General features: G+C 35.9%; 1 protein-coding gene across 12 annotated transcripts in view; it reads right to left on the bottom strand.

The window, feature by feature from the left end:
- The window catches only part of ANKS1B (ankyrin repeat and sterile alpha motif domain containing 1B), a 915,638-nt gene that overhangs the window by 542,744 nt on the left and 348,301 nt on the right, over positions 1–24,593 (bottom strand). For all 12 annotated transcript variants that reach the window (XM_081058249.1, XM_081058238.1, XM_081058246.1 and 9 more), the window contains one exon: positions 13,237–13,417. In XM_081058249.1, coding sequence (XP_080914375.1) covers positions 13,237–13,417 — 181 coding nt within the window. The remainder of the gene's footprint in view (positions 1–13,236; positions 13,418–24,593) is intronic.

The raw sequence follows: 24,593 nt of genomic DNA, 5'->3' as shown, positions 1-24,593 counted from the left end.
AGACGTCCTTGATTAGAGTAAGTCTTCTTGTCACACATGCCCCCAGAGCACCTATGCCTTTGCATAACACTCATTGGGACATGTTGAAATTGCTGATATGAAGTCTGCCTTCTCTAGGACTCTCAGCTCAATGAGAGCAGACTCTATTTGTTTCCCACTGTATCATCTCTACAATAAGTGTCTGACACTTAGTAGGTGATCAAGAAATGTTTATTGGCTGAGTAAATAATTAAACGCATGGGAAAAGCCTGGAATCCTTGTTGCAGCATAGTGTGGGTAAGTTTGTCAGAAGACAGAGGTCTAGTCCTAGTTCTAGCACTAACTGACTAGTCGTGCGACCTTAAGCAAGTTTCTTTAACCACCGTGAACCTACTTTCCTCACCTTGAAAATGGTGACGATACTATCAGTCCTATTGTTGTGGGGCTCAAAGTAGGTGAGAAGGGACAATATTTATTGATTGCCTACCATGTGCAAAGTTCTACACTAGGCGCAGCCTTCTACGTTATCTCAAAAGAAATAAGAAGAGTCTCTGAAAGGTTATCATTCACCTAAATATCACAGTAAATGGCAAAACAGGGACTTACGCCCAAATTTCTCTGGTTCCAAAGGCTCTGCTTTCTCTACCTCTTTCTCTATTCCTTTCCTTCCTCCCCGTTATTGCTTCAATATCCATTTGATACATTGTTCAAGTCATGGGACAAGCATTGCTTATTCTGTGAAACCATCTCTGACTCTCCTAGGAAAATTTATATGCTCTTATCTCTAAGTTCATATTGTTCTAATGTAATACCATTGGGCTTTAATTATTTGCTCACCACAAAGTTTGCTGGAGAAGGGACCATGTCTTTCCATTCTTGTACGCCTAGTATCTCGCCTGGATGTTAGCATTTTGTCAATACTAAATGAGTATTTGTTAAATGAATGAAAGAACTTTATCTCGTGTTATTAATAAATTTGATAATAAAACTAATTTTTATTTAGTGCTTACATATAGTTTATTTTATAGCCAACCAGTAACTAAGGGTTCAACCACAATGGCTGATATGCTTGAAATTGCTAAGATAGTACAATGAATATATGACACCAGCTCTTATCTAATAACAAACCTCTGATTTTAAATAAATATATTAAAGATGATTTTTAAAGAATAATTGCTTGAAAGGGAATATATCTATTCCCTAAATATATCTATTCCCTTAATATATCAAGCTAATAATTGCTTGAAAGGGAATATATCAAATATGAGGCATGGAGATATATTTTGAATTCAGGATTATTTTGAATTTGATATTCTAGTTTTTTCTTTCGTTCTTCCTTCCCTTCCCTTCCTTCCTTCCTTCCTTCCTTCCTTCTTTCCTTCCTCCCTCCCTCCCTCCCTCCCTCCCTCCCTCCCTCCCTCCCTCCCTCCTTCCTTCCTTCCTTCCTTCCTTCCTTCCTTCCTTCCTTCCTTCCTTCCTTCATATGAGCCAAAGCCGTTAGCTTGTTTCTTTGCATAGTAAGTCTCAGTAAATAGAGGACGAATGGTGCATGTTATAGGCAAGAGAGACCAAAGCTGAACACATGACCAACCCTCTTTGCTGAGAATCTCAGTGTGGGGACATTTTTTCTATCTAGCAGCAACAATAAGATAGAAATTACTTCATTTATATGAATAAAGAAAAGGAGGTTAAAAATTACAGATGTTTTGGTTTCAACATTTATATGTGACATACATTTTTTTCCCCAAGTTAATTAATGAAAGTCTGGTCATTTAAAAAGTTATTTGACTAACATTTATACACAGGTCTTAGAAAATAGTTTCAGATTTCATAAGTTTCATTTTCTATATGGCAACTTCAGGGAACAAATATATTGTTAGTAAATAGCAAACTACTTAGCCTGGAGAACTTGACATATTATTTACTGTAGTGTTACACTCTTCCAGAGGATTATAATTAATAGTAGAAATAACACCGAGTTGCAGCATACTGGCCTACAGCACGTCAGTGGACTAGAAGACTAAAACAGAACTGAAGGTTTCCTTTACATTTAAATGAAAATGAATCCTATTTACTTGATACTCAAATCAAGAAAAAAATATAAAAATACTTTGAAATTATGTAATATATAATCTAAATCCTTCATTTAAGACAACAGCTTGTCAAAATGCTAATTATTAAGAACTGAAAGATCTGTTTAGGTAATAATCCTTCCTTTCATATGTGCTAAGTGCCTTCCAGAAGGAAATTTGAAATCTATCATTATCTTTACATAGTCAATTCCTGATTATCTGAGTTAATAAAGAGAACACAGACATCTGTGCCAATAGAAAGAACACACATATACAATAGACTTGTTTCAGATCTAAAAAAAGGGATCATACAAAAATTACATCTTTCCCTTTGAAATAAATGTTGACTCTTTGCAGCATTTTTGTCTTCCTACTATATTCCATTACTTTTTCTAGGGCAGGAGAACAATACTGTGGAAAACTCATACACATGGAAGTGAGAGCTCCCTCCAGGTCCTGTGAACTGCTTGCCAGAGGTTAGAATTTGGTCAGGGGGATTCCTTCTATACATTGGATTTCGATCATTGCTAATATGTTAAAAGTTCCCATTTTCAAGGATTCAGGTTCTAATACAATATTCTCAACCAAACAGCTAGCAAATGCAGAAATTAGCAAAAGCAGTGGTAAAGAAGTCAGTTCTAGGAAAGAAAAAAACAGTTATAATATGCCTTGCTTTGACCTTGTGAAAAAACAAAGATCCCTAGAGTTTTTCCTGTTATTTTTTAAATTAAGACTTAGATATTGGTCCACTAAAATAAATAGGGGAAGGAAATTAGAAATTAGTGCACATTGCAGATATACTGCTTTTTAGAGTGATATGAATGGTTTTGGCAACGCTAGGTCAACTACATTATAATTATCTAAACAAACTGAATAGCTTCCCACTGTAAATAGCTCCTGTCTTTTCATCTGTGAAATCAGATAAACTATTTAACAAAAATTTATATTAAAAATGACATTTCTCTCTGAGGCATTTTAGGAAATGACCAATGAAAGATGGGCTCCGTGGCTCAGAAGAAAGCAATGTAGTTAAGAGAAAGGCCAGTATGGCCTTATTGTATAGATAGAAATAGACACACAGTAGGGGACAGAATTCCAACAAAGCAAATATTTATTTAGTTATTCACTCGTTAATATTTATTTAGTTATTCACTCGTTTACCATTTACTGAGCATCGTAAACCATTTACTGGCTTGCAATACTGAATGAATTGTATGTCATTCACTGTGCTAAGTGCTGGGGATACATCTTCACTGAGAAATGGTCTCTGTATTCAAGGAGCTGACAGACACATAAACACATACTTTTAGACATAAAATAATTAACAATAAAGGGATGTGAGGAGTGTTGAGGGGGAAACATGGATGGAAGAATTGTTGGAGTTAGAGAAGACTTCACAAAGGAGATTGCCCTTAGCCACATTCCATACAAGAACTGAAGTTTACCAGCTAAATTAGATGGAAAGGCAGTCAAGCAGACAGAAGGATACTCTAAATCAAGAACCATGAACTCTAAGAACGGTGTCCTTAGGAGTACCCAGTGTATTTGGGTAGAAGTAAATTAGAAGTTACAGTCAGATAATTAAGGGTTTTGTTGGGCGTGCTAAGGCATTCGGACATTCCCACAGATAGAGACATGACATCCTCGGAGAAGTTGTTAAACACTGCAGTGGCATGGTCAGATATCGGCTTGGAAAAATTAACTCTGCTTTGCTTTGAGAAAAAGCCAAGTCCTGGAGGAGGGAGGCCTTGTTGGGAAGCTTCAGTCATTTAGGGATTTCAAGTCTGTGTGATCCCCGATATAATTTCCTACCCTCTGGTTTATGGCTTAGGATTTTACTATTAGAGCTTTAGCTTCACAACTTAGTACCTATTAAAATGGAAAAAAATGGTACGATGGATATGTGTGAGTGCCTTAACTGAGCTGGGCTTGGGGAGGTGGGGTGAAGGAGGCAGTTTTCAAATTCTTCACTCTCAGTCACGTTTATAATCCCAGTGACAGCCAGGGACTAGAGTGATCAGAGAGGTTTCTCCAGGCCAATGCTGGTGAAGAAAGTCTTCTTCCTGCTCAATCAAGGGAATGTGACACATTGTATTTCTTTTCTATCTCTGTATAACAAATCACAATAAACTTAGTGCCTTACAACAACATACATCTATTATCTCACAGTTTACATGAGTCGGGAGTCTGGGCATGTCTTAACTGGGTCCTCAATGAGGGGTCGCACCATGTTGCAATCCAGGGTTAGCCAGGGCTGCAAGCCTCGGGGTGCAGCTCTGGTGCTCCTGGTGGTTTACTTCTCCAAAGTCAGCCTGTCTCTCAACATGATTAGAGACCTTAATGATATCTACAGAATTCCTTCACCTTTGCCATAAAATGTATTTTAACTATGGGAGTAATACCACTTCACTTTGCCATTGGCTAGTAGCAAGTTACAGGTCCCACACACACCTTGGGGTGGCACAAGGGCACCACACAAAGGTACGGGTACAGGGCGAGGTGAATCATGCGGCCATCTTAGAATTCTGCTTATCACAGATGCCAAGAGTCAACTTGAAGAGCTGAAATTGATACAGGATAGTTAGCATGTCCCTAGGTAGGCAGGGAGGTCCCTGGTGGTATAAAGAAAAGACAGTTATATCCTAAAACTTCAGGTTTTGAAATTACTCCTTCACTCCAGGACTTAATGTAACAAGGCCTTGAGGATAATCATAAAATTCATTTTGGCCTGACAAATGGAGCAGATCTGAAAGATAAAGAGTGGGTTACTTTGCTAATGCCTTTAGGATGGGCAAGCAGAACAAACCTGGTAGATGAATTTCATTAGAAGGCGCCAGTTCCCTTCTTCAAATTGTTCCCTTCTCCAAACAGTTCCTCTTCCCCAAACAGGCAAGGGAAGGTATAAAAGTAAGAGCTTTTGCCTCAGTCATGGGGCATCCCCCATTCATGACCCCCTCCCTCTTGGGAGCTGCAACCTCTTCTCCTGCCTCTAATAAACTGTCCTCTTTTCAAAACTCTTTGCCTCTCCCTGGTCCGTGTTTCCATTCTTCGGCTTCACGAAACACAATTCCGGCCCACACTCAGAAACGTAACGGATCAAACATTACCTACATTAAAATCACTACAGCTTAGAGCCAGGTAAGCAGAGAACAACTAGTTTATCAAGTAGGTAGGAAGTTAACTGGGGAGATAATCTGGAACGAGTTCTGTCATGCTCACTACAGCATGGTGCATGACAGAAGCCTGCATTTAAAGGGTTGGGCCCAGGTACACACCACACAGGGTGCCAGTCCTACAGAGACAGATGTAGAGAAAAAGGGGAAAATGTTCTCCCAAAAGAAGACTGTAGAGATAGAATATGTGAACAGAGAGAAAGGTCTAGCACTTTGGAAACTTTTCAACTAAGGGTAGAGAGGGTATTGCTCCATAGCATAGACCTGTAAATACCAAGCCTTTTTCCCTCCATTAAAAAGAATATATATATATTTCAATATAGTTTATATATAGAGAGAGTTAGCTTTTCTTTTACCATTTTACATTTAGTGATTTTTCAAGAGATGTAAGCAGTCTGGTAGAGAAAATCAGGAAAGAAAAACTATGGAGCAAACTAAAGTAGACAAGATAATTACAGAGAAGATATATGCAGCACTGAATTTAAATCGCAAAGAAAATTCAAAGCAGTTATATTTTCACACAAATTAACAGAAGGTAAAAGCAAGAGAAAATTGAGTTAATAAAAGCTTAAATGAAAAAAAAATTTTCAACACAAACACTCTCTGAAACAGTTCCTCTCTTGCCTCTGCTGTAATTTTGGACAGATTAGTACTTGTGGAAGTCTGGCTCTCCCCAACAGTGAGTGACACAGATTCCAGGTTCTGCCACCCTCCCACCCCAGGACAAATAAGACTGGAGCAGAGAACAAATGGAAATTCCAACTCTGCTCATCAGTAGGTTCACCTGCCTGTTCTAAGCGACTCTGTGGAATGAAGATTCTGGTTGCCTGGCTGGACTCGTAGCATCCAGCTGTTCTGCATTTGGACTGAATTCTGAGAGTCTAGGTTCTGCTGTCTGCCTAGACCTATTGTAACCACAGCAGTACAATTAATAATAATGGTCACAGGTATTAAGCCTTTATGAAGTTACATTAATGAAGTGTGTTATGTTCATGTATTTTTCATTTAGTGGCACTGGCTCAATGTAATAGGGATGGTATTTTTCGTGTGTTTTTTTTTTAAATTAAATTTGTTGGGGTGACAATGGTTAGTATAGTCACATAGGTTTCAGGTGTACAATTCTGTAATACGTCATCTATATATCACATTGTGTGCTCACCACCGAGGGTCAGTTCTCCTTCCATCAACATATATTTGACCCTCTTTACCCTCTTCTACCATTCCCCTTCCCCCCTTACCTCTGGTAACCACTAAACTGTTGTCTGTCTATGAGTTTTTGTTTCTTTGTCTTGTTCCTTTATTGCTTTTAGTTTTATAAGGGATGGTATTTTTCAAAGACCATATTGATATATTTCCATTCTTACACTGAGTTCCATTGGAAACCTCTCTTCCCCAAGGTCTATACTTGAGGCCTTAATGCCCAGAAGAGGAAGGACATACAAGCCTTTGAGAAATTTTAATAGGGAAGATAGGGAAACAGTTTGGCCCGTGTCCTGAACTTTTCTTTCTAGACTTTGGCCTGGAGAGGCTATCGTGTAATAAATAGGTAATGGGAGAATATAAGAAAAGAGAAACCCAGGCTCCAAATCCTATCTAGTTTCTGGCCATGGCCATTTCTGAGTAAACTTGGTAGCTCTACACAGTATGGACTAGTGAGGTCTTGAGGATTAATTTTTCTGAGATCTGCCTATTTTCCTTATGAATGAAACACGCAGGTTCCCATGGCCGCCAGAAGGGGGCCTCGGAGGTATCTGGGCTGAAAGTCAAGTAGGCTGCCATGAGGCGGGCTTGGCAAGGAGCCAGGTGACTGCAGCAGAGGCTAGGGTGGACAGATGGCAGATGTGGCAGATTGAGAGGGTCCACAATTTACCAGTGAGAGATGAACTGAAATGAGTCGGCCAAAAAGAGCTGGCTCTGGCCGGAATGATCTCGGCCTAAATACATCACCCACAGGCCACAGGTGTAGTAGGAGGGATATCTACCTCCTACTATCTCCCTTCTGCCCTGCTAACCTCAGGCCCCACATACTAACCATTTGTTAGGAGTTTCACTAAAAGCTAATTCAAACTTTTCCCACTCTCCTTAATTGTCTGATCTTTGCCCTTCTTGGTCACTCTCCAAGGAAAACTTTGCCCTTAGTTCAGAAAAAATAGAAGCCATCAGACAGTAAAATGAAAATTATAAATTAGTAAAATGAAATTATATAATTTCTCTCTGCTTACAAATCTGCCAGTGAATTCTCACTGCTCTTAGGACTCTTTTGATCTTAGGATAAATACCAAAATTCTGAACACAGCTTACCCGGTCCTACGCAACTGGTCTTTTACTCCGTCTGTGGCCTCAGTGTGGCCATATTTGGACAAATAAAGTCTCTTCCCTGGAATCTTCACAGACCCCTGCCTGAGATCACTCACACTACTCTCATAGCACTGCACGTTCTCAAATGTCACATGCTGAGTAAGTATACTCATATTTATTTTATGCTGCCCAAATAAACCAATAGTCTTATTTCAACTAATTTCACTCAGAATACTAGGTTACCAACCGATTCTTTGTACTAACTAAACCACATTGTTCTGACGGACATCTAACTGTGTAAGACATTTTGATATTTTTAAGTATTGAAAAGCAGTGAATATTTTGTTTGTCAAACATCCACTAACCTCTATCTGATGCAATGTGCACAGAAAAGTGTTGGAGAAAAGTCAGGTGATACCAGACAGGGAAGAGGAAAAGGAAAGTATAGAAGTATAGAAGAGGCATTTCATGATATATCAAGAAGTGATAAGAATATATTTTTACTATTACATATATATGACATTTGATATAAAAATGCTTTCCTTTTGGTTACCTAAAATCCTGGTCAATTTAAAGTATTGAATTTAACAATCAATAATTCAGATAATTTGTTTAATGCATTTTTTTAATGAAAATAAATCACAAAGATATAATTACATATCATTAGCACTAACCCTTAACTTCCTCCATATCAGTTCACTCTGCGTCTCAGCTTGGAGCTTGAAGATCGGGTTAACAGCCTGGCTTTGGCCTTCCTGCCAGCTGGAGGTCAAATCTCCCCTCAGTTACCTGTGCCCAGTGGCTGCTGGAATAACACTGTCTCAGCTTCAGGAGGTCTATTTCCAGTCTGTGTGAACTAATTAAAAGGAAGGCCTTCATTTGCCTTTCTGCAAATCCCTGAGCAGTGTGCAAGGTCCATGCTACCTTCTCTGTTCTAATTTTAGCTCTCCTCTAATGTTTCTCCTCCCTTGCAGAAAAGCATTGTATGCTATTAAGCACTTAAAAGTTTTGTTTTTGTTACTTTTCCCATTTGGAAAGAAGTACTTTTCCAGGACTCTTTTTCTAGATACCCTCCCTTCCATCAGTTTTCTCCAGCAGGAAGTGATGGTTTGAAACTACTAACTAAACTGGAGATATTTATCTAGGGCAGTTAACTTTGTTAGCAGGTACCTAAATGTGCTAGCCCATAAAATTCTTCATCTACATAGACATTTATGGAAACAACTTTCCATAAAGAGGAAGCATCTTCTATTATTGGTGATTTTCAGTTTCTTTTCCTTCAGTAATTTATAACACACCTGGCCAGGACATTTTCGTTGAGGAGCTCAGACTCATAGGTCACTCATTGTGGGTTAAGGCACTGTTTCTCAGTCTTTTAAAACTGATAGTCGTTACTTTTGATAAACATAAAATTATCACATAGCTTCCTCCTATTCTGTCCTTTTCTTCTGTCCTCCCCCGCCCCCCACACAAACACAAAATTCACTGTCTCAGTTACCTATTCAGCTTATCTACTTGGATATCCAATTGTGTTTCAATTAAAATGTCTAAAACTGAGCTTCTTTATCTCATTATCAAGTCAATCCCACCAAAGGTCAAAAGGACCCCAAATCCTTGAGTTACACCTTTGGTCTCTTTCACTTTCTCATTCCCTTTCATCTAGTCCATCCAAATAATATGTTGCCTCTACCTTTAAAATAGATCCAGAATTCCACCACCTCTCATCACCTCTATTAAAAACAAAACAAACAAACAAAAAAAGTTACCTGACAAAAAAGAACACCTTGGAAACCATTTAGGGGTACCAAATAGACTGAAATACTTTATCAGATAGCTTCTCAGGTCACTCAAAAGTTTCATATGAGAAGTAGATGCATGATGGTCAGGATCAAAGACAGCCCCATGAGGGAGTAATCCTGAATGGAACATCACTCTCATGGAGTCCTTGGCAGCCAGGGAAGAGTGGCCTTGGCACCTCAGGGAAGAGTGGACGAAGTATAGAAGAGTAACCTCAGGTGAAGTTCATCTAAATCATAATTTGTTAAGTAAATGGAAAGATTAATTTAAATATTATGAATGGAGATCAATGTAGAAATAGAGTTCTTTAAAACAACTATGTCTTCTAAATATTGTACTTATTTAACTACAGTATTTAAGGCTAATTTGTGTGGGGAGAGGCTAACTCAGCAGCTCCCATGGTCTTAAGACCCTGTAATTACCTCTCTGAATCTACCTCCTATCATTCTAGCCCACTTCTTTAGTACCTCGACTCAAGCAATCCTTTGACCTCACTGGAAACTCCAACCTAATGATACTATTGAATTTTCACTATTATTTGCTCCCTTATTATCCTCTTTCACCTACTTTCCCATCTTAAATTATATGGTAAAACATTATTCTCATTCTCTTGCATTCATATTTCCTTGCCCTTTTATTACTTCAACATACCAAATTGGCAAAACCACAACCTATGTAAAATTCAGACCCCCCCCATCTGAACTGGGTTGGAGAAAAACACAGAACTACACTGGCTAATCTAATTTTAAGTTTATGGACCGTTAATGCTGCCAGGCAATCACAACATACCTTCCTTGTCCATTCACTGTCTCTTTATCCTAAACAACTTTTGCTGTCTTTTCACTTTTGTAAACTGCCATCTTTGTTCTCAACATTCTGATTGACTCATCTGATTAAACCACAAACTTTAGAGCCCTCTTTGAACTCTTCTCCCTCACTGTCATACATCCAATCAGTTGTTATAACCTGTTCATTACTCTTTCCTTGTATCTCTCAAATCTATTTACATATTTTCATTGGTAATGTTTCTCCCCATCTCCAATTTGACCCCATCTCCATTCTGTCTACTATATATTAATACTAGAATGATCTTTCTAGTTAACTGCAAACTCGTTCATAACATTCCCAAGTCTGTCCAACCCCAAAAGTTTTCCCCTTTAACCACACTTTTAGATTATTCATAAATTGATGCTTGCATTACATAATACAGTGTCTTCCAAATAGGAAGCTTTAATTACAATCCAGGCTACTTTTGAAATGGCCCTCTGTTATAATAAATTCTTTGGGTCACTTATTTAAAGTGCCATTAGTCTTTGTTCTATTAAATAACATTTTGTCAAGATTAATTTTTTGTACATGCAATCATTTTTAAAATGAACTGTAGATTTATCTGTTCATTTAGATTATACTTTCAATTCAAGAAAAGGTCAGCTACTTTAGCCTAAGTACACACATATATTAGGCTCTTTCTATCTAAAGGATTAAAGATTTCAAATAATATTAAAGAAAAGTAATTATATTAAACAATAATTGTGATAATGTTAAGGAAGGATATTAGTTTTCATAGTTTACAAAATGCATTCACATAAATAAGTTCATTTATTACTACAACTACCCAAAGAGTCACTATTATTTCCCTTTTTCAGAGGAGCAAACTGGAAATCAGTGAAGTGAAGTGATTTGATGGAAAATATCTAGGCAATTAATGACAGAACTGACTCTGGAACTCATTCTCTTTCAATACATACTAGGTGGTAGTGCTTGCATATGGAGGTTCTTACATGCAAGTAACAAACCATCAATGTGTTAAGATAATTAAATGCTACTTTTTCAAGTAGATAAATACCTACCTTAAAAGTTTTACTTGTACAACTAAAAGTTTTACTTTTTTAATGTAAAACAAATCAGCATTGTCCTTCCACATTATTACTAAATATCAGTCTACCCTAAAATTTTGGATGTATAACATGGAGGTGACATATTATATTAGGAAACCATAGTAACATGCTATTTAAAACTATTTCAATCATTAAAGGTTAGATTTTGGTTCTATTCAAAAGCCAGAGACAATAAATAAATAAACAAGTGAACAACGTAATTTTACATAGTAAATAAGCTCTGGAAAAGAAATGATTTGACAAAAGAAACTAGAGCAATGTTGAAAAATGGTTAAGAACATGAACTCTCCCACCAACTCCGAAACCCAGCTCTAGTATTAGGGATAGTTATTTAGTTATTTATCCTCTTTCTGTGCTTCCTTATCTACAAATAACAATACCTGATTCATGTAACAGTTTTGAGGTTTAAATGAGTTAATATGAATACAACACCTAAAACAGTATATGACGCACACTGTGAAGTATTTGCTTAAATACTTATTGTCTATTAATATTAAAGATATTAAATTCAATATATTAAATACTTAAAATTTTATAAGTTAAATATTAAAACATTAAATATTAAAATATTTAAGCATTTGTTTATTATGTTTATTATTGTTACTGTTCTTTTACAACTTTGTTATTATAATTATCATCATAGTGAGTGCTCTACTTAAGATAGGGTGATCTGGGAAGGCCTCTATGAAGAAATGCATTTGAGCCAAAATCCAAATGACATTTAGTCACATAAAAATTTGAAGACAGAGATTCTAGGTAGCAGGACCCAAAGTATAAATTCCCAAGGACAGAACGCCTAGTTAAGAAGGCTCGTGTGGGCCAGGATGAGTTTGCTAGAGGTTAGCTTAAAGAGATAGTCAGAAGTTTATACTGAACTTCATGGCCATGATAAGGAGTTAGATTTTACTCTAAATTCAGTGAGAAGCCATCGAGCATTTTATACATGATAATGGCATACTTTGATTTACATTTTATAAATATCACCAAGTTGCCATGGAAAGACTGGATTATACCTTCCACAGAATATCAATCTCACCACTTCCATTAATCATTATTCTAAAAATCTTAGTTTTGTTTATATTTTTTCCCCCTAAGGGGAAAATAATTATTTGGCTAATAATTACTTGAAGTTTGTATTGGTGCTCTTAAAAGTAGAGTCAGAGTAAAGAACTTAAATAGGTATATGCAATATAGTCATATACACACTCATATAGTCATATACACACTCATTTTGAACAAAGATTACATGCAATACCACACAGACAATACTTTATGATTCTAAAACTCATATTAATCATATTTAGTGGGTTTTTAAATTATATCTCTTTGGAGAAAAGTAGTTGAATAGTTCATTTACTTTAAGTTAGATACAAAGAGAAGATGTTCTTTAGGTCCCATTCTCATATTTCTGTCCTTTGTCCTTTGTACCAGTTATTAACTCCTTGACCCCAAAGAAGAGAAGCGTTGCAAATCTGATTGGGTGGAACCAGGTATGGTTTACTAATGGGTGTGGTCACTTTCCTTAATCGTCCCCTTACCCCCAGCCTTATTTCTCCACATTCCTCTAAATTCACCTTGGTTTGAGTAGATTGACAGCCCACCTAGACCACACTGCCCAGCTCAATCTTACCAGATAACCTTGAAACAGGTTCTCTCTCCTCAGAGCAGCTATCAATAAAGTCACATATTGATGAGTTAGTTGATACCATTGGGTGGAGAGGGGTAAATAGCAGTGGAAGAATAGCATTTTTAGGTCTCTGGTATTTTACCACCATAATAGCATTAAATCATCAACATTGTTATCTAACACCTAAATGGCTATTAATATATTCAAAAAGAATGTTATATCCACACTGACAAAAATCATAACACCCTACATGCCACACATGTAGGTGAACGAGGAACACACAATGCAATTTGTACAAAGGATTCCTCTTAATTCCTCTAACTCATAAAGGTTTTATGAGTTAGAACTTTAAAAGTTCAAAAACAGTGCTGCATTAAAGTGAATTACTTTACCTGTTCGGCCAGTTCCTTCAGTCTTGACTTCCGTGATTCCCACAGAAGAGGTGTGTGGACTCACAGGAGGGCTGGAAGTAAAGCTCGTACACCCTGTAGATGTGTTGATTTCAAAATATTCTTGGTTGTGATTCATTCGATGAAAATCCAGAGAAGACACAATAGATGTTCGTTGTTTAGGCTAAAATAAAGGAATGTGATGAATGAGTGTTAACACGATCATGTTCGTCTGCCACCCAATCTCCCCATCAATTTCATCTAAGTGATAATTTTTTTCAGTTAAACTACCTGGTTTTCATACTTAAAATATAATTGTGCTTTACAGAGAGACATTAAATAATTCCTTGATGAATTGAATAATGGAAAAAAAATTGTTTAATGAAAAAATATTAAGGCATAGTTGATAAAATAATTTAGACTTTTTGTTAGAGTTCCCCTGAAGACTGTAAAAGTATATTGCACAGAATTTCTCTTACTGGTCAATTTGGAAAGTTGCAATTTTAAGTCACCTTTCATTCAACTAACATTAGGCATCTGGCATTTGCCAGACCCTGAGGATATAGAATCTAATAATAAAAGCGCCCTTACAAAACTGAAGCATTATTAAGGCAGTTCTGGATTTTTTTTTTTATTCTTTATATAGTCCAAGGAATTGGTGACATTAGATATTGTCCACAAGTACCATATGCTGAAATTTTACCATCAGAATTAAGTGAAGTTATATAAAACATTTTCCAGGATTTAAGAATCTGCTTGGTATTTGTAATAAATTTTGATATTCTTTTTAAAGGATTTTAATTAATCCCCAAACAGGAAGAAAATTAAGTTTAAACATAAAAGTTAAATAATAACGTAATGGCAGATATAATCTCTACCCCTTTGTCAGTAAAAAATTGTTCCATATAACAGTTTTCTTCCATAGTTTTAATTATGTTCACTCATTTCCCTGCCTAGCAGAGCTTCTAACATAGTCCTTCAAAAAAAACTGCCATCTTTTTGGCTCTCATAATTGTTTACATTTCTCAAGAATCAATCCAACTATTTTTACTTTTTATTCTTCTCTTCATATTACTTAAATAGCAACAATCTCATATTAATAAACAAGAGGCTAACTGCAATCTCTTAACAATAAAGTTTATAGTACTCTACTTTTCCCACAGTATAATAAGCTGTTGGTTTAATAACATTTCCATTGCTTATTCTTGTGAATTTAATCTCAGTACTTTACAGATTATTTTTCTGCATGACATTCAAGTTACCCTGTCTCTTCCAGCTCATCATGTTTTTAAGTAAATATTAAAAGTCTATAATCTAAAACAGACAATGATATTGAAAATGTCTGTATTTTACAGTTTTTTTATATAAAGCCTGCAAATTATCACAATAGGCTTTATTCTTTCACCACTGAAATATTTTTCGTGAAAGAGGTTGAGAGGCATAAATATTGTTATACAAGAAAGTACCAGTTATTTATTATTATGACACACCAACTCAGTATAGAATTCAAATCACCATGTTTCCCCAAAAATAAGATCTAGCCAGACAATCAGCTCTAATGCGTCTTTTGGACCAAAAATTAATATAAGACCCGGTCTTATTTTACTATAATATAAGACCGGGTCATAATAATATAATATAACACAACATAACATAACATAACATAACATAACATAACATAACATAACATAACATAACATAACATAACAAACATAACAAACATAACAAACATAATGTAATATAATATATTATAATATAATATAATACAATATAATACTGGGTATAATATAATACTGGGTCATATAATATAAGACCGGGTATAATATAATTAATATAATATAATATAATAAATACTGGGTCTTATATTAATTTTTGCTCCAAAAGACGCATTAGAGCTGATTGTCTGGCTAGGTGTTATTTTTGGGGAAACACGGTAGTACTCATAGAGAACTCAGTGGCCTTTGAAGTACGAAAGATCAGGGTTCAATGACAGGTTTGGTTTCTCCTGAAATGTCTATCCTTGGGGCTACTGAATTTCAGTTTCACATTCAATGTTCTTTCCACTGGACTATATAACAGCAATCAAAAGTCATGAAATATGACACTGGTTCCACTGAAAACACAGGTGTGTTTATCATCTTGGTTTTGTTTTATTGTGTTGTATTGTATTTTTGTTTCACTTTGTACATAGGCCATCAAACAAATTTATATAATGTTCCTTCTGATAAACTTTATAAAGATCAAGCTAACTAATGTATATGACTTCTTTATTTCCAAATTTTTCTTAAATACATCTTTCTGAACCCTGACCACCCAAAGTTTTAATTACATTAAAAACACATTTGTGATGTAATGATGAAAGCAAACAGGTGATTTTTCACTACAATGTAATTCATTCTACAAATGTTTGCTGAGTGACTAAATTGCAGATAGCATGGTCAGCACTGTGATAGGAACAAGTAAGTCAGACACTGTCTCTGTTGTACAGGTGATAATAGACTTTACATTGGTGAAGGGATGGTGTATGAAGGAAGAGATAAGCCTTCCCAGGATTATGCTTCAGTACAGAATAGGACAGTGAAAAGGGCTCTGATACGTGGAGGTATAGACTATAAAGGGAGTCCAAAGGTGGGTCTGTACTTTAGGGAAGGAATCAAAAAAGGCTCCCAGGAGCAGGTGATGGATGGTTGAGTTGAATCTTGATGAAGCAGGAGTGACAAGCAGACAAAAGAGGGTGGGGAGAAGAAAAGTACAAACTGCAAATACTTCTGGATGGCTATAGTGCAGAGTATGTGAAGGTAGTGGTGGGTTCAAGATGTGAGATATCATAAGTTGCAGGGGACAAATCATAAAGAGCTCTAAATTCCACATTAAGGAGTTTGGTCTTCAACTTGAATATTTTAAGGAACCACGGAATGATTTTCAAGCAAGAGGGTTTCAAAGTTGGCTTTGCATTTTAATACACTCACTTTAGCATTTTAGGGAATGGGATTGTTCAGGGCCAGACTTGAGGAAGGAAGACTAATTAGAAAGATTTTATAAAATTCCAGTCAAGACATAATAAGGTCCTGAAGTAAAAGCAGGGGCAATAGGGTTGGAGATAGCAGATGTTTTTCAGAGATGCTAATGAGGTTAGCTCTTTAGGTCTTGGCATCTGATCAGCTGTGAAGGCTGATTTTAAGGGAAGAGAAAAGGGTGACTCACAGATTTCTCACTTGGCTAGATGCCAGAAGATAAGAATTTTTGTGGAAAACACAAATATATATACATTCTTGTACCAGAAGTATACAAAATGAATATTACTGGGACACAGTATAGACAACTTAGAACATAGTTATGAAAATCCACATGATATTTCCCCTTCTTTCTATGAGCAGAGTGCTATGATCTCACTGTAGCACGGCTTCAAATATAATATCTGGAGGAAGGGAGACAGGCTAATGGAGATTTCAAAGGGAAGAAACCATTGATCAGTGATCATCTGACCTCATTCTTATTTGCTTCTTCAGATCTGTCTATTGATTATTAGCCAGTTTAAGGTACATTAAGGTACATAAATAAGCCCAAGCTCTCGGAGCATCTGAAGTGAAAAATGAGAATCATTATATGTTAGTTATGTTCTAAGAAAGGGATCAGCAAACTATGGTCTGTGGCCCAAATCTGGTCTGCTTCCTGTTTCTCAAAATAAGGTGTTATTGGAACACGGCTATGCTCATTCATTTACTTATTGCCTATGGCTGTTCTCACATTACAATGGCAGAGTTGAGAAGTTGTGACAGAGGCCATATTATGCCCAACGCCTTACATATTTATTATCTGGTCCTTTAGAGAAAACATCAGCCAACCCTTGTTCTAAGAGATCATGACACATAGTTCTAGTGCTCAACAAAACCATAAGCATAGGCTCCTTTTTATTTTCCAGCCTTATGTGCATTGGAATTGGACATGTAACAAATTCTGACCAACTGACTATTAGTAGAAGTGAATCTTCTCCATCCCTCTATTACTCTTGAGATAATGTAGTTGTAAGATAAAGGAGGCTCACTCAACCCACATTGGACATAATGAAAAGTTGAAGTAAGCCTCTTTTATGTTCAACCAAAGAGACTGAGATTCTGGTTTTGTCTATTATGGCTCCTGGCACTACTTAGCCTAACTAGCACAGAATGCAGTAGCTAGGAAAGGATACATGATTTATTCCAGATTATATAAGTAGTTAGCAGCAGGGCTTAGATTAAAAGGAAGGGTCATGTGTTCAAGTCTAGAATGAATGGTGCCACAAAACTCAAAGGACACAGGATTAAGAAAAGATATCTAGATAGAGAAATGAAATAATAGCAATGAGAGAAAAGAATAGAGATGGTAGTGATACTAAAAATGGAGATAGAAGATGAGTCTGAAATAGTCACTTAATTTTTTTATTTTAGTATATTTAAAAAAAAAAAACTATTCTGATGGAATCCTGCTAAGCCATTCAGTATAAGAAAGCAAAAGTGTTTTCATAAATTCATTGAAATTACAAGTGGAATTTACCAACTTTTAATGTGTAAAATGAGTTGTACTTGTGTTTAACATGGCTCTTCCTTTAAAACATCTCCTCGCCTGCGGTCCAGCACTCATATCTCCCTACTTTCCGAAAGGACTCGCTGCCATACATATTTACTTAACCGGAGTCAGCAAACTACAGCTCATGGGCCAAATCTAGTCTTCTGACTATTTTTGTGAAGCCTGTGAGCTAAGAATGGTTTTCACATTTTTTGATGGTTAAAAAAACAAAAGCAAAGGAAAAATATTAGTGACAGGTGAAAATTATATAAACTCAGATTTAAGTGCCTATAAAGTTTTATTGGAATATACCAGGGGTGCCAAAAAATGTATACAAGTGGACACTTTGGTCAACATTGCTCAAGCAGTAGGTCGCCATAATCAGAAGTGTCTGAATGCTGATGGTAACTGCTTTGAGCACCTCTTGTAATTGTTGAAGTCAAACGTGACTTGTATTCATCATTTGTTATCGGTATATATTGAGTATTACAATTTTAATACAGTTTTCCTTTCTTAAAATGTGTATACATTTTTTGGCGTCCTCTGTATATACACTAATTCATTTACATATGGCCTATGGCTGCTTTCATGCTTTCACAGCAGAGCTGAGTAGTTACAACAGAGACTGTATACCACTAAGCCTGAACTATTTTATTCTCTGGTTCTTTACAGAAAAAGTTGGTGACTCCTGCAATACAGTGATTAGATAATGTCTCTGAGGAGGTGAAATTGAACAGATACATGAATGACTGTGCAACATGTGCAACGTGAAAACGTGGGGCCCTTTGTTCCAAAAGCAGGAATAAAACCAAGTTTTCCCGTTCTTCCATGGTCTCTCTCTAGACCTGTCATGGTGGTTCTATTTGCTACTTAATGTCTCATTCCCTTGGGCAAAGGGGCAGACCCTCACATGCATCCAGGGGCTCTGCCCGGCACCCTAGCCTGTGTACCTGCCCTTTACCTCGTCATGCTCAAGGTCTCACTGCTGTGTCAGCAGTTGCTGGGCTGGTTGGGAGCATGAGGGTTGGGGAGGTGGCCAAGAATACCACCTAGTAAGGTGGGGAGATGGTGGGATGAGGAACCACAGATGAGCCAAGGCTCCAAGCCCCAGCAAGTCTCCATTTCCCACAGACTTCACTTACAAAACACAACTTCAGAGATAAAGATTATTAAGAAATTTACACCCAAGAGAATTAACCCCTAAGAGTGAGGCCCTTCTGAAAGTAGGGCCCATTGAGACTACATTGGTCCAACATCCATGAAGCTAGCACCATCCTAAATTATTACCTTAAATGAACAAATGTGTGAATGTACCAGGGTCACATACAGGATGGGATACATTCCCTAGCCTTATTTTGGATTCTCTTCATCAGAACCTATTATTATATCTTTATGATCTGTAAAGATATACATGAAATAATATATCCTGATGCAACATTAAGAATTCCATGGTATTTCTGCCACCCAGATAGATATGATACATATATGAGTAAAATGAGGACACATAATTCCTGACTTGGATGAGATCTTGGTAATGTGTATATTTACTTCCAAATTTTCTCTGGATAAGAATTGTTTCAAATACTAACTTTTATGCTTCCTTCTTTGTTATATCCAAATCATTTAAACTAATGGACATTTTTAAAAATCCACTTACTTGGATTTTTAAATCATCTGAATTCACTTAATTGAATTATAAAGGGACCTCATCAACCTCCTAATAAAATGTCAAGTAGGACTAGAGGGATACTCTGGTGTCAGTACAAAGAAAAAGTGGTGCTAGCAAAAGTCAATGGGGGTATTTAATTATTCATGAAAAACCAAAGTTCAAAATGAGTTCCCAGAGAAGATGGCTGACTGTCAGAAAATTAGCGAAAGACATCAATAGAAATATGTGGAAATGACAGACTACAGACACTGGTCCACTGATAAATTATATCAATATTAAAGCAATATTCTGTCAAATCAGTGGTAATAAATTAGATGCCTTTTAAATACTTTCAAAAATGGGAATGGACATGGGGTGATAAAAATTGGAAGCTAGACCAGTAGTGTTTTCTTTTAGAACTTTACTCAACATGGATTATTTTATGTATCTGGTATAGAGTGAAAAAAATTTAATTTTAAGTGTTTTTCCCAAAAAGTGATACCCTATCATCCCAATGCCAAAATATCTTCACTAATTTGAAATTCCAACTTTATCATACACTAAATTTCCAAATATAGACTGGCTTTATATTTTTGGACTCTACTACATTCCTACTGACCTACTTGTCTATTTCTGTGCTAATACCACACTCTCTCAATTACTGTTGTGACCTCTCCTACGTAGAGAGCTCCTATTAGTAAATGGATATTGGACCTCTGGTCCTGCTTCTTTTATATTCTGGGGTATTCTACAAGTTGGTGTCCTAAAGCACTTTCATTAATCTGTTCAAAAAATACTCTTGACCATCAGCCATGTGTCAGGTACTGTTTTAGGCTCTGGGGATGCACCAGTGAACAGATAAGACAAAACACAAAATATTCAGGCATTTGTTTTGACTTTAGGTCTGATGATCCTATATTTAATTTTCAAAAGCTTTTCTTGCTTTCCAAGTATCCCATTTAAAAAATAGGCTATTTTTAATTTTATAAATTCAACAACCTCTGAACTCTTTCAGAGGATACTGAGCACAATCCTTTGCTTGCATGAACTCTTGTTTTCTTAGGGGTCACTTACTTTGTTCCTTGAGCTTGGTCCCTCTCTTTTTGGTTGTTAGCTATCCTCAAATGTCTGATATCTTTGGTTAACCATTTTTGGTTACCTAGGACACTGCCCCATGTCTCTCTCCTGCCCCAATTCCCCCACTAATTGCTTCAGCAGATTCTTTACTTACTTAGACAGTTATTACCATCTGGTAGGAAAAAAACAAAGTCAATTGCTCCATGTATAAGATGCTGAGGTTCTTTAGTTGCCCTGACCAATCCCTGTCTAAATCCAACACCATTTGTATTTTGTTTGATTTTTAGGAGGGAGGTATTTTTCTTTTTTCTTTTTCTTTTTCAATTACAATTGACATTCAATATTATATTATTTTCAGGTATACAGCACAGTGGTTAGACATTTAAATAATTTATGAAGGATCCTCCGATTACTAGTTGCCACCTTGCACTATACATAGTTATTACAATAGTATTTACTATGTTCCCTGTGCTGTACTTTACATCCCCATGACTATTTTGTAGAAGCCAATTTGTACTTCTTAATCCCTTCATCTTTTTCACTCAGCCCTGAAAACTCTCTCTCATCTGGCAACCATCAACTTATTCTTTGTATCTATGAGTCTGTATCTGTTTCATTCATTTATTTTGTCCTTTGTATTCCTCATAGAAGTGAGACCATATGGTATTTGTATTTCTCTGTCTGAGAATTATACTTATTTCACTTAGTATAATACCTTCTAGGTCCATCCATGTTGTCACAAATGGTAAGATCCCATTCCTTTTTCTGGCCAAGTAATATTCCATTGTGTATATATAGATCTTTTTTATCCAATCATCTATTGATAGGTGGTTAGGTCACTTCCATATCTTGGTTATTGTAAATAGTGCTACAGTGAACATAAAGATGCATATATCTTTTCGAATTATTGTTTTGGATTTCTTCAGATGAACACCCAAAAGTGGAACTGCTGGGTCTTAAGGTAGTTCTATTTTTAATTTTTTAAGGAAAATTTTTTAAATTTTTAATACAAACCATTTCCATAGTGGCTGTGAACCAATTTGCAATCCCACCAACAGTACACGAGGATTCCCTTTTCTCCACATCTTTGTCAACAATGGTTGTTTGTTGATTAATTGATGACAATCATTCTGACAGGTGTAAGGTGATAGCTCATTGTGGTTTTAATTTGCATTTCTCTGATGATTAGTGACATTGAGCATCTTTTCATATGTCTATGGGCCATTTGTACGTCCTCTTTGGAGAAGTGTCTATTTATGTGCTCTGTCCATTTTTTAATTGCATTGTTTCTTTTTTGGGTGTTGAGTTGTATGGGTTGTTTATAAATTTTGGATACTAAGCCTTTATCAAATGGCAAATATCTTCTCCCATTCAGTAGGTTGTCTTTCCGTTTTGTTAATGGTTTCGTTCACTGTGCAAAAACTTTCTATTTTGATGTAGTCCCATTTATTTCTTTCTCTTTTGTTTCCTTTGCCCGAGGAGATATATCAGAAAAAAACATTACCAAGAGCAATGTCTGACAGTTTACTGCTTATATTTTCTTCTAGGAATTTATTGGCTTCGGGTTTCACATTTAAGTCTTTAATTCATTTTGAGTTTATTCTTGTATATGGTATAAGAAGGCGGTCCAATTTCATTTTTTTTGCATGTATCTGCTCCAGTTTCCTAACATCACTTATTAAACAGACTGTCTTCTCTCCATTGTTTATTCTTGCCTCCTTTGCCATAGATTAAGTGTCATAGATAAAGAGGTGTGGGTTTATTTCCATTCTGTTCCATTGATCAATGTGTCTGTTTTTATGCCAGTACCATGCTGTTTTGATTACTATAGCCTTGTAGTATAGTTTGGTATCAGGTAGTGTGATACCTCCAACTTTGTTCTTTCTCAAGATTGCTGTGGCTATTTGGGGTCTTTTGTGGCTCCATATAAATTTTAGGATGATTTGTTCTAGTTCTGTGAAAAATGCCATTGGCATTTTGATAGGGATTGCATTTAATCTATAGATTGCTTTGAGTAGTATTGGCTTTTTAACGATGTTAATTCTTCCTATCCATGAACATGGTATATGCTTCCATTTATTTGTATATTCTTCAATTTCTTTCTTCAGTGTCTTACAGTTTTCCAAGTATAGATCTTTTACTTCCTTAGTTAAATATATTCCTAGACAATACCATTTGTTGTTATCTGTCAGAAGTTCCCAAATGCCTCTGATGGTACAACTCTCTGCTTTTTGTCATTGTTATGGATTTATTTTTATATTTATTTTACCATTTTAATTGCATGTCAAGGAGGAGATGTAAACAGCTGAGATCAGTTCACCATGTTGAGTGGTAATTCTCATATTTCTCATCTAGATCACGTTTACAACAGTATAGAGAAGGGATTTGAGGGAGTCCAGAAAACTCAGTAGGGGTAAGTATTATTAAACTTTTTACTACAGATGTCATACAAATCAAAAACAACTTATAGGTTCTTCCTTTTCAGTAAAAGGGAAAAACACATTTTTAATACGGGGTACATGTTTTGTTTTTGATTTTTTTTGGTCACAAACATAATAGTTAATGTGATTAAAACTTGTTCTAAAGATGTAGAACGTATCTTCCAGTAAGGAAAATACCATTCCTCTGCTGTATAGATTATGGACATACATAGCCAGGAAAAGAAATGTATGGCTACTACAAGGAAATTAAACCATTTTAACTAATTTAAGCCTATAACATTGGTATTCAAAGTAGCTATGACTCTTCATTTTACAATGAACTTGAGATTTAAAGATAGTCTCACAGTTAACAAATGAGAGAGCTGAAATTAAACATAGTACTACGGAATTTTAAATTGCATTTTTTTCCCTTTAGGACACAACACTATAGATGAAGCAAAAAGAAGTAACATAAAGTACAGGTAGAGCTTGAGTTTCTCACACTTATATCAATGAGCAATTTTCCTGCACTTCACTCTATTGACAGCATTGATTAAAAAAAAAAAATCCTTGTTTTATGTAGTGTTGAAGAAAATACCAGTGGATGGAAAATAGGAAAAAATGGAATCTAATTCTACTACACATTAAACCCTATAATTTCTAGATGTTTTATTAAAAGGCAAAACTTTATTAAAATCTTTATATTTTCTACTTTTCTCTCTTAATTCATTTCATTTTTATGTAGATATATTGGCTGTGGATTAACATATATACTCATCTTCTATTTAAAAAAAACAAACTATGAAACTCATATTTTCCTAAATTTTAACACATATAAGTATGAATGTAAAGTTTTTAAAATGGAAAATCTGTAACATGTTTCTTCAGATGAGTTAATTTCTTCAAACAATTTATTCAAACCTGAATTAGAAAGACTACATATAACCATGAGAGGGTAATAAAAGCTTTGGTTTTTATTCTAGTTTTATTTGATAAAAGTATCAGTAGGTCTGGACTCAATGCAGATTTTAAAGACCTGAAAACCATTTTTACCTCCAAACCATGAAGTTTATTTTCACAGAAAATTCTCTCAGCATTAAAATAGTCATGACTTTCTTATAATTTTTTAATTATGCATTTCAAATATTTATGCATTAATATATCAAAGATGATCCTGTAAAATTCAAATGTCTCAAAATTAAAAATAAGACCAGTTTTTAAATACTTCCCACGTTTAATTTCTTTTAAAAAATTAATTTTAACTGGTTCGAGATGACATCATAAAAATGGTGACATGCGGTGAGCCTCTTGAATTCTCCCTTGGAATTTACAACAAATTGAACAACTATAATTCCAAAAAGGACTCCCTGCAGAGCAGACAGGCAACACTAAAAGGCGCACTACAGAAATCATCTAAAGGTGGGCAAATTGTGAGAGCAGGGGAGCAGGGATGGGAGAAGTGCGGAGATGGGGACACGTGGGCACAGAACGCAGACCTAGCCCAGTGTTCCAAGTTCGCTGCATTCTGGAACTACCACAGCTTCAGGAGAGGGAAGAACTCGGACTGCTAGGACTCCTCCTATGGCCCACAGGGCTGAGGGGATGGCAAATAACACGGCTGAACCCAAAGCTCACAGCAGAGACTTTGGAGCAAAGACTGAGGGAAGAAG

The sequence above is a fragment of the Rhinolophus hipposideros genome, assembly GCF_964194185.1.
Source record: "Rhinolophus hipposideros genome assembly, chromosome: 9".
Lineage (NCBI taxonomy): Eukaryota > Metazoa > Chordata > Mammalia > Chiroptera > Rhinolophidae > Rhinolophus > Rhinolophus hipposideros.
The sequence above is the reverse complement of the archived record's forward strand: the minus strand, read 5'-3'. Positions and strand labels throughout refer to the sequence as shown.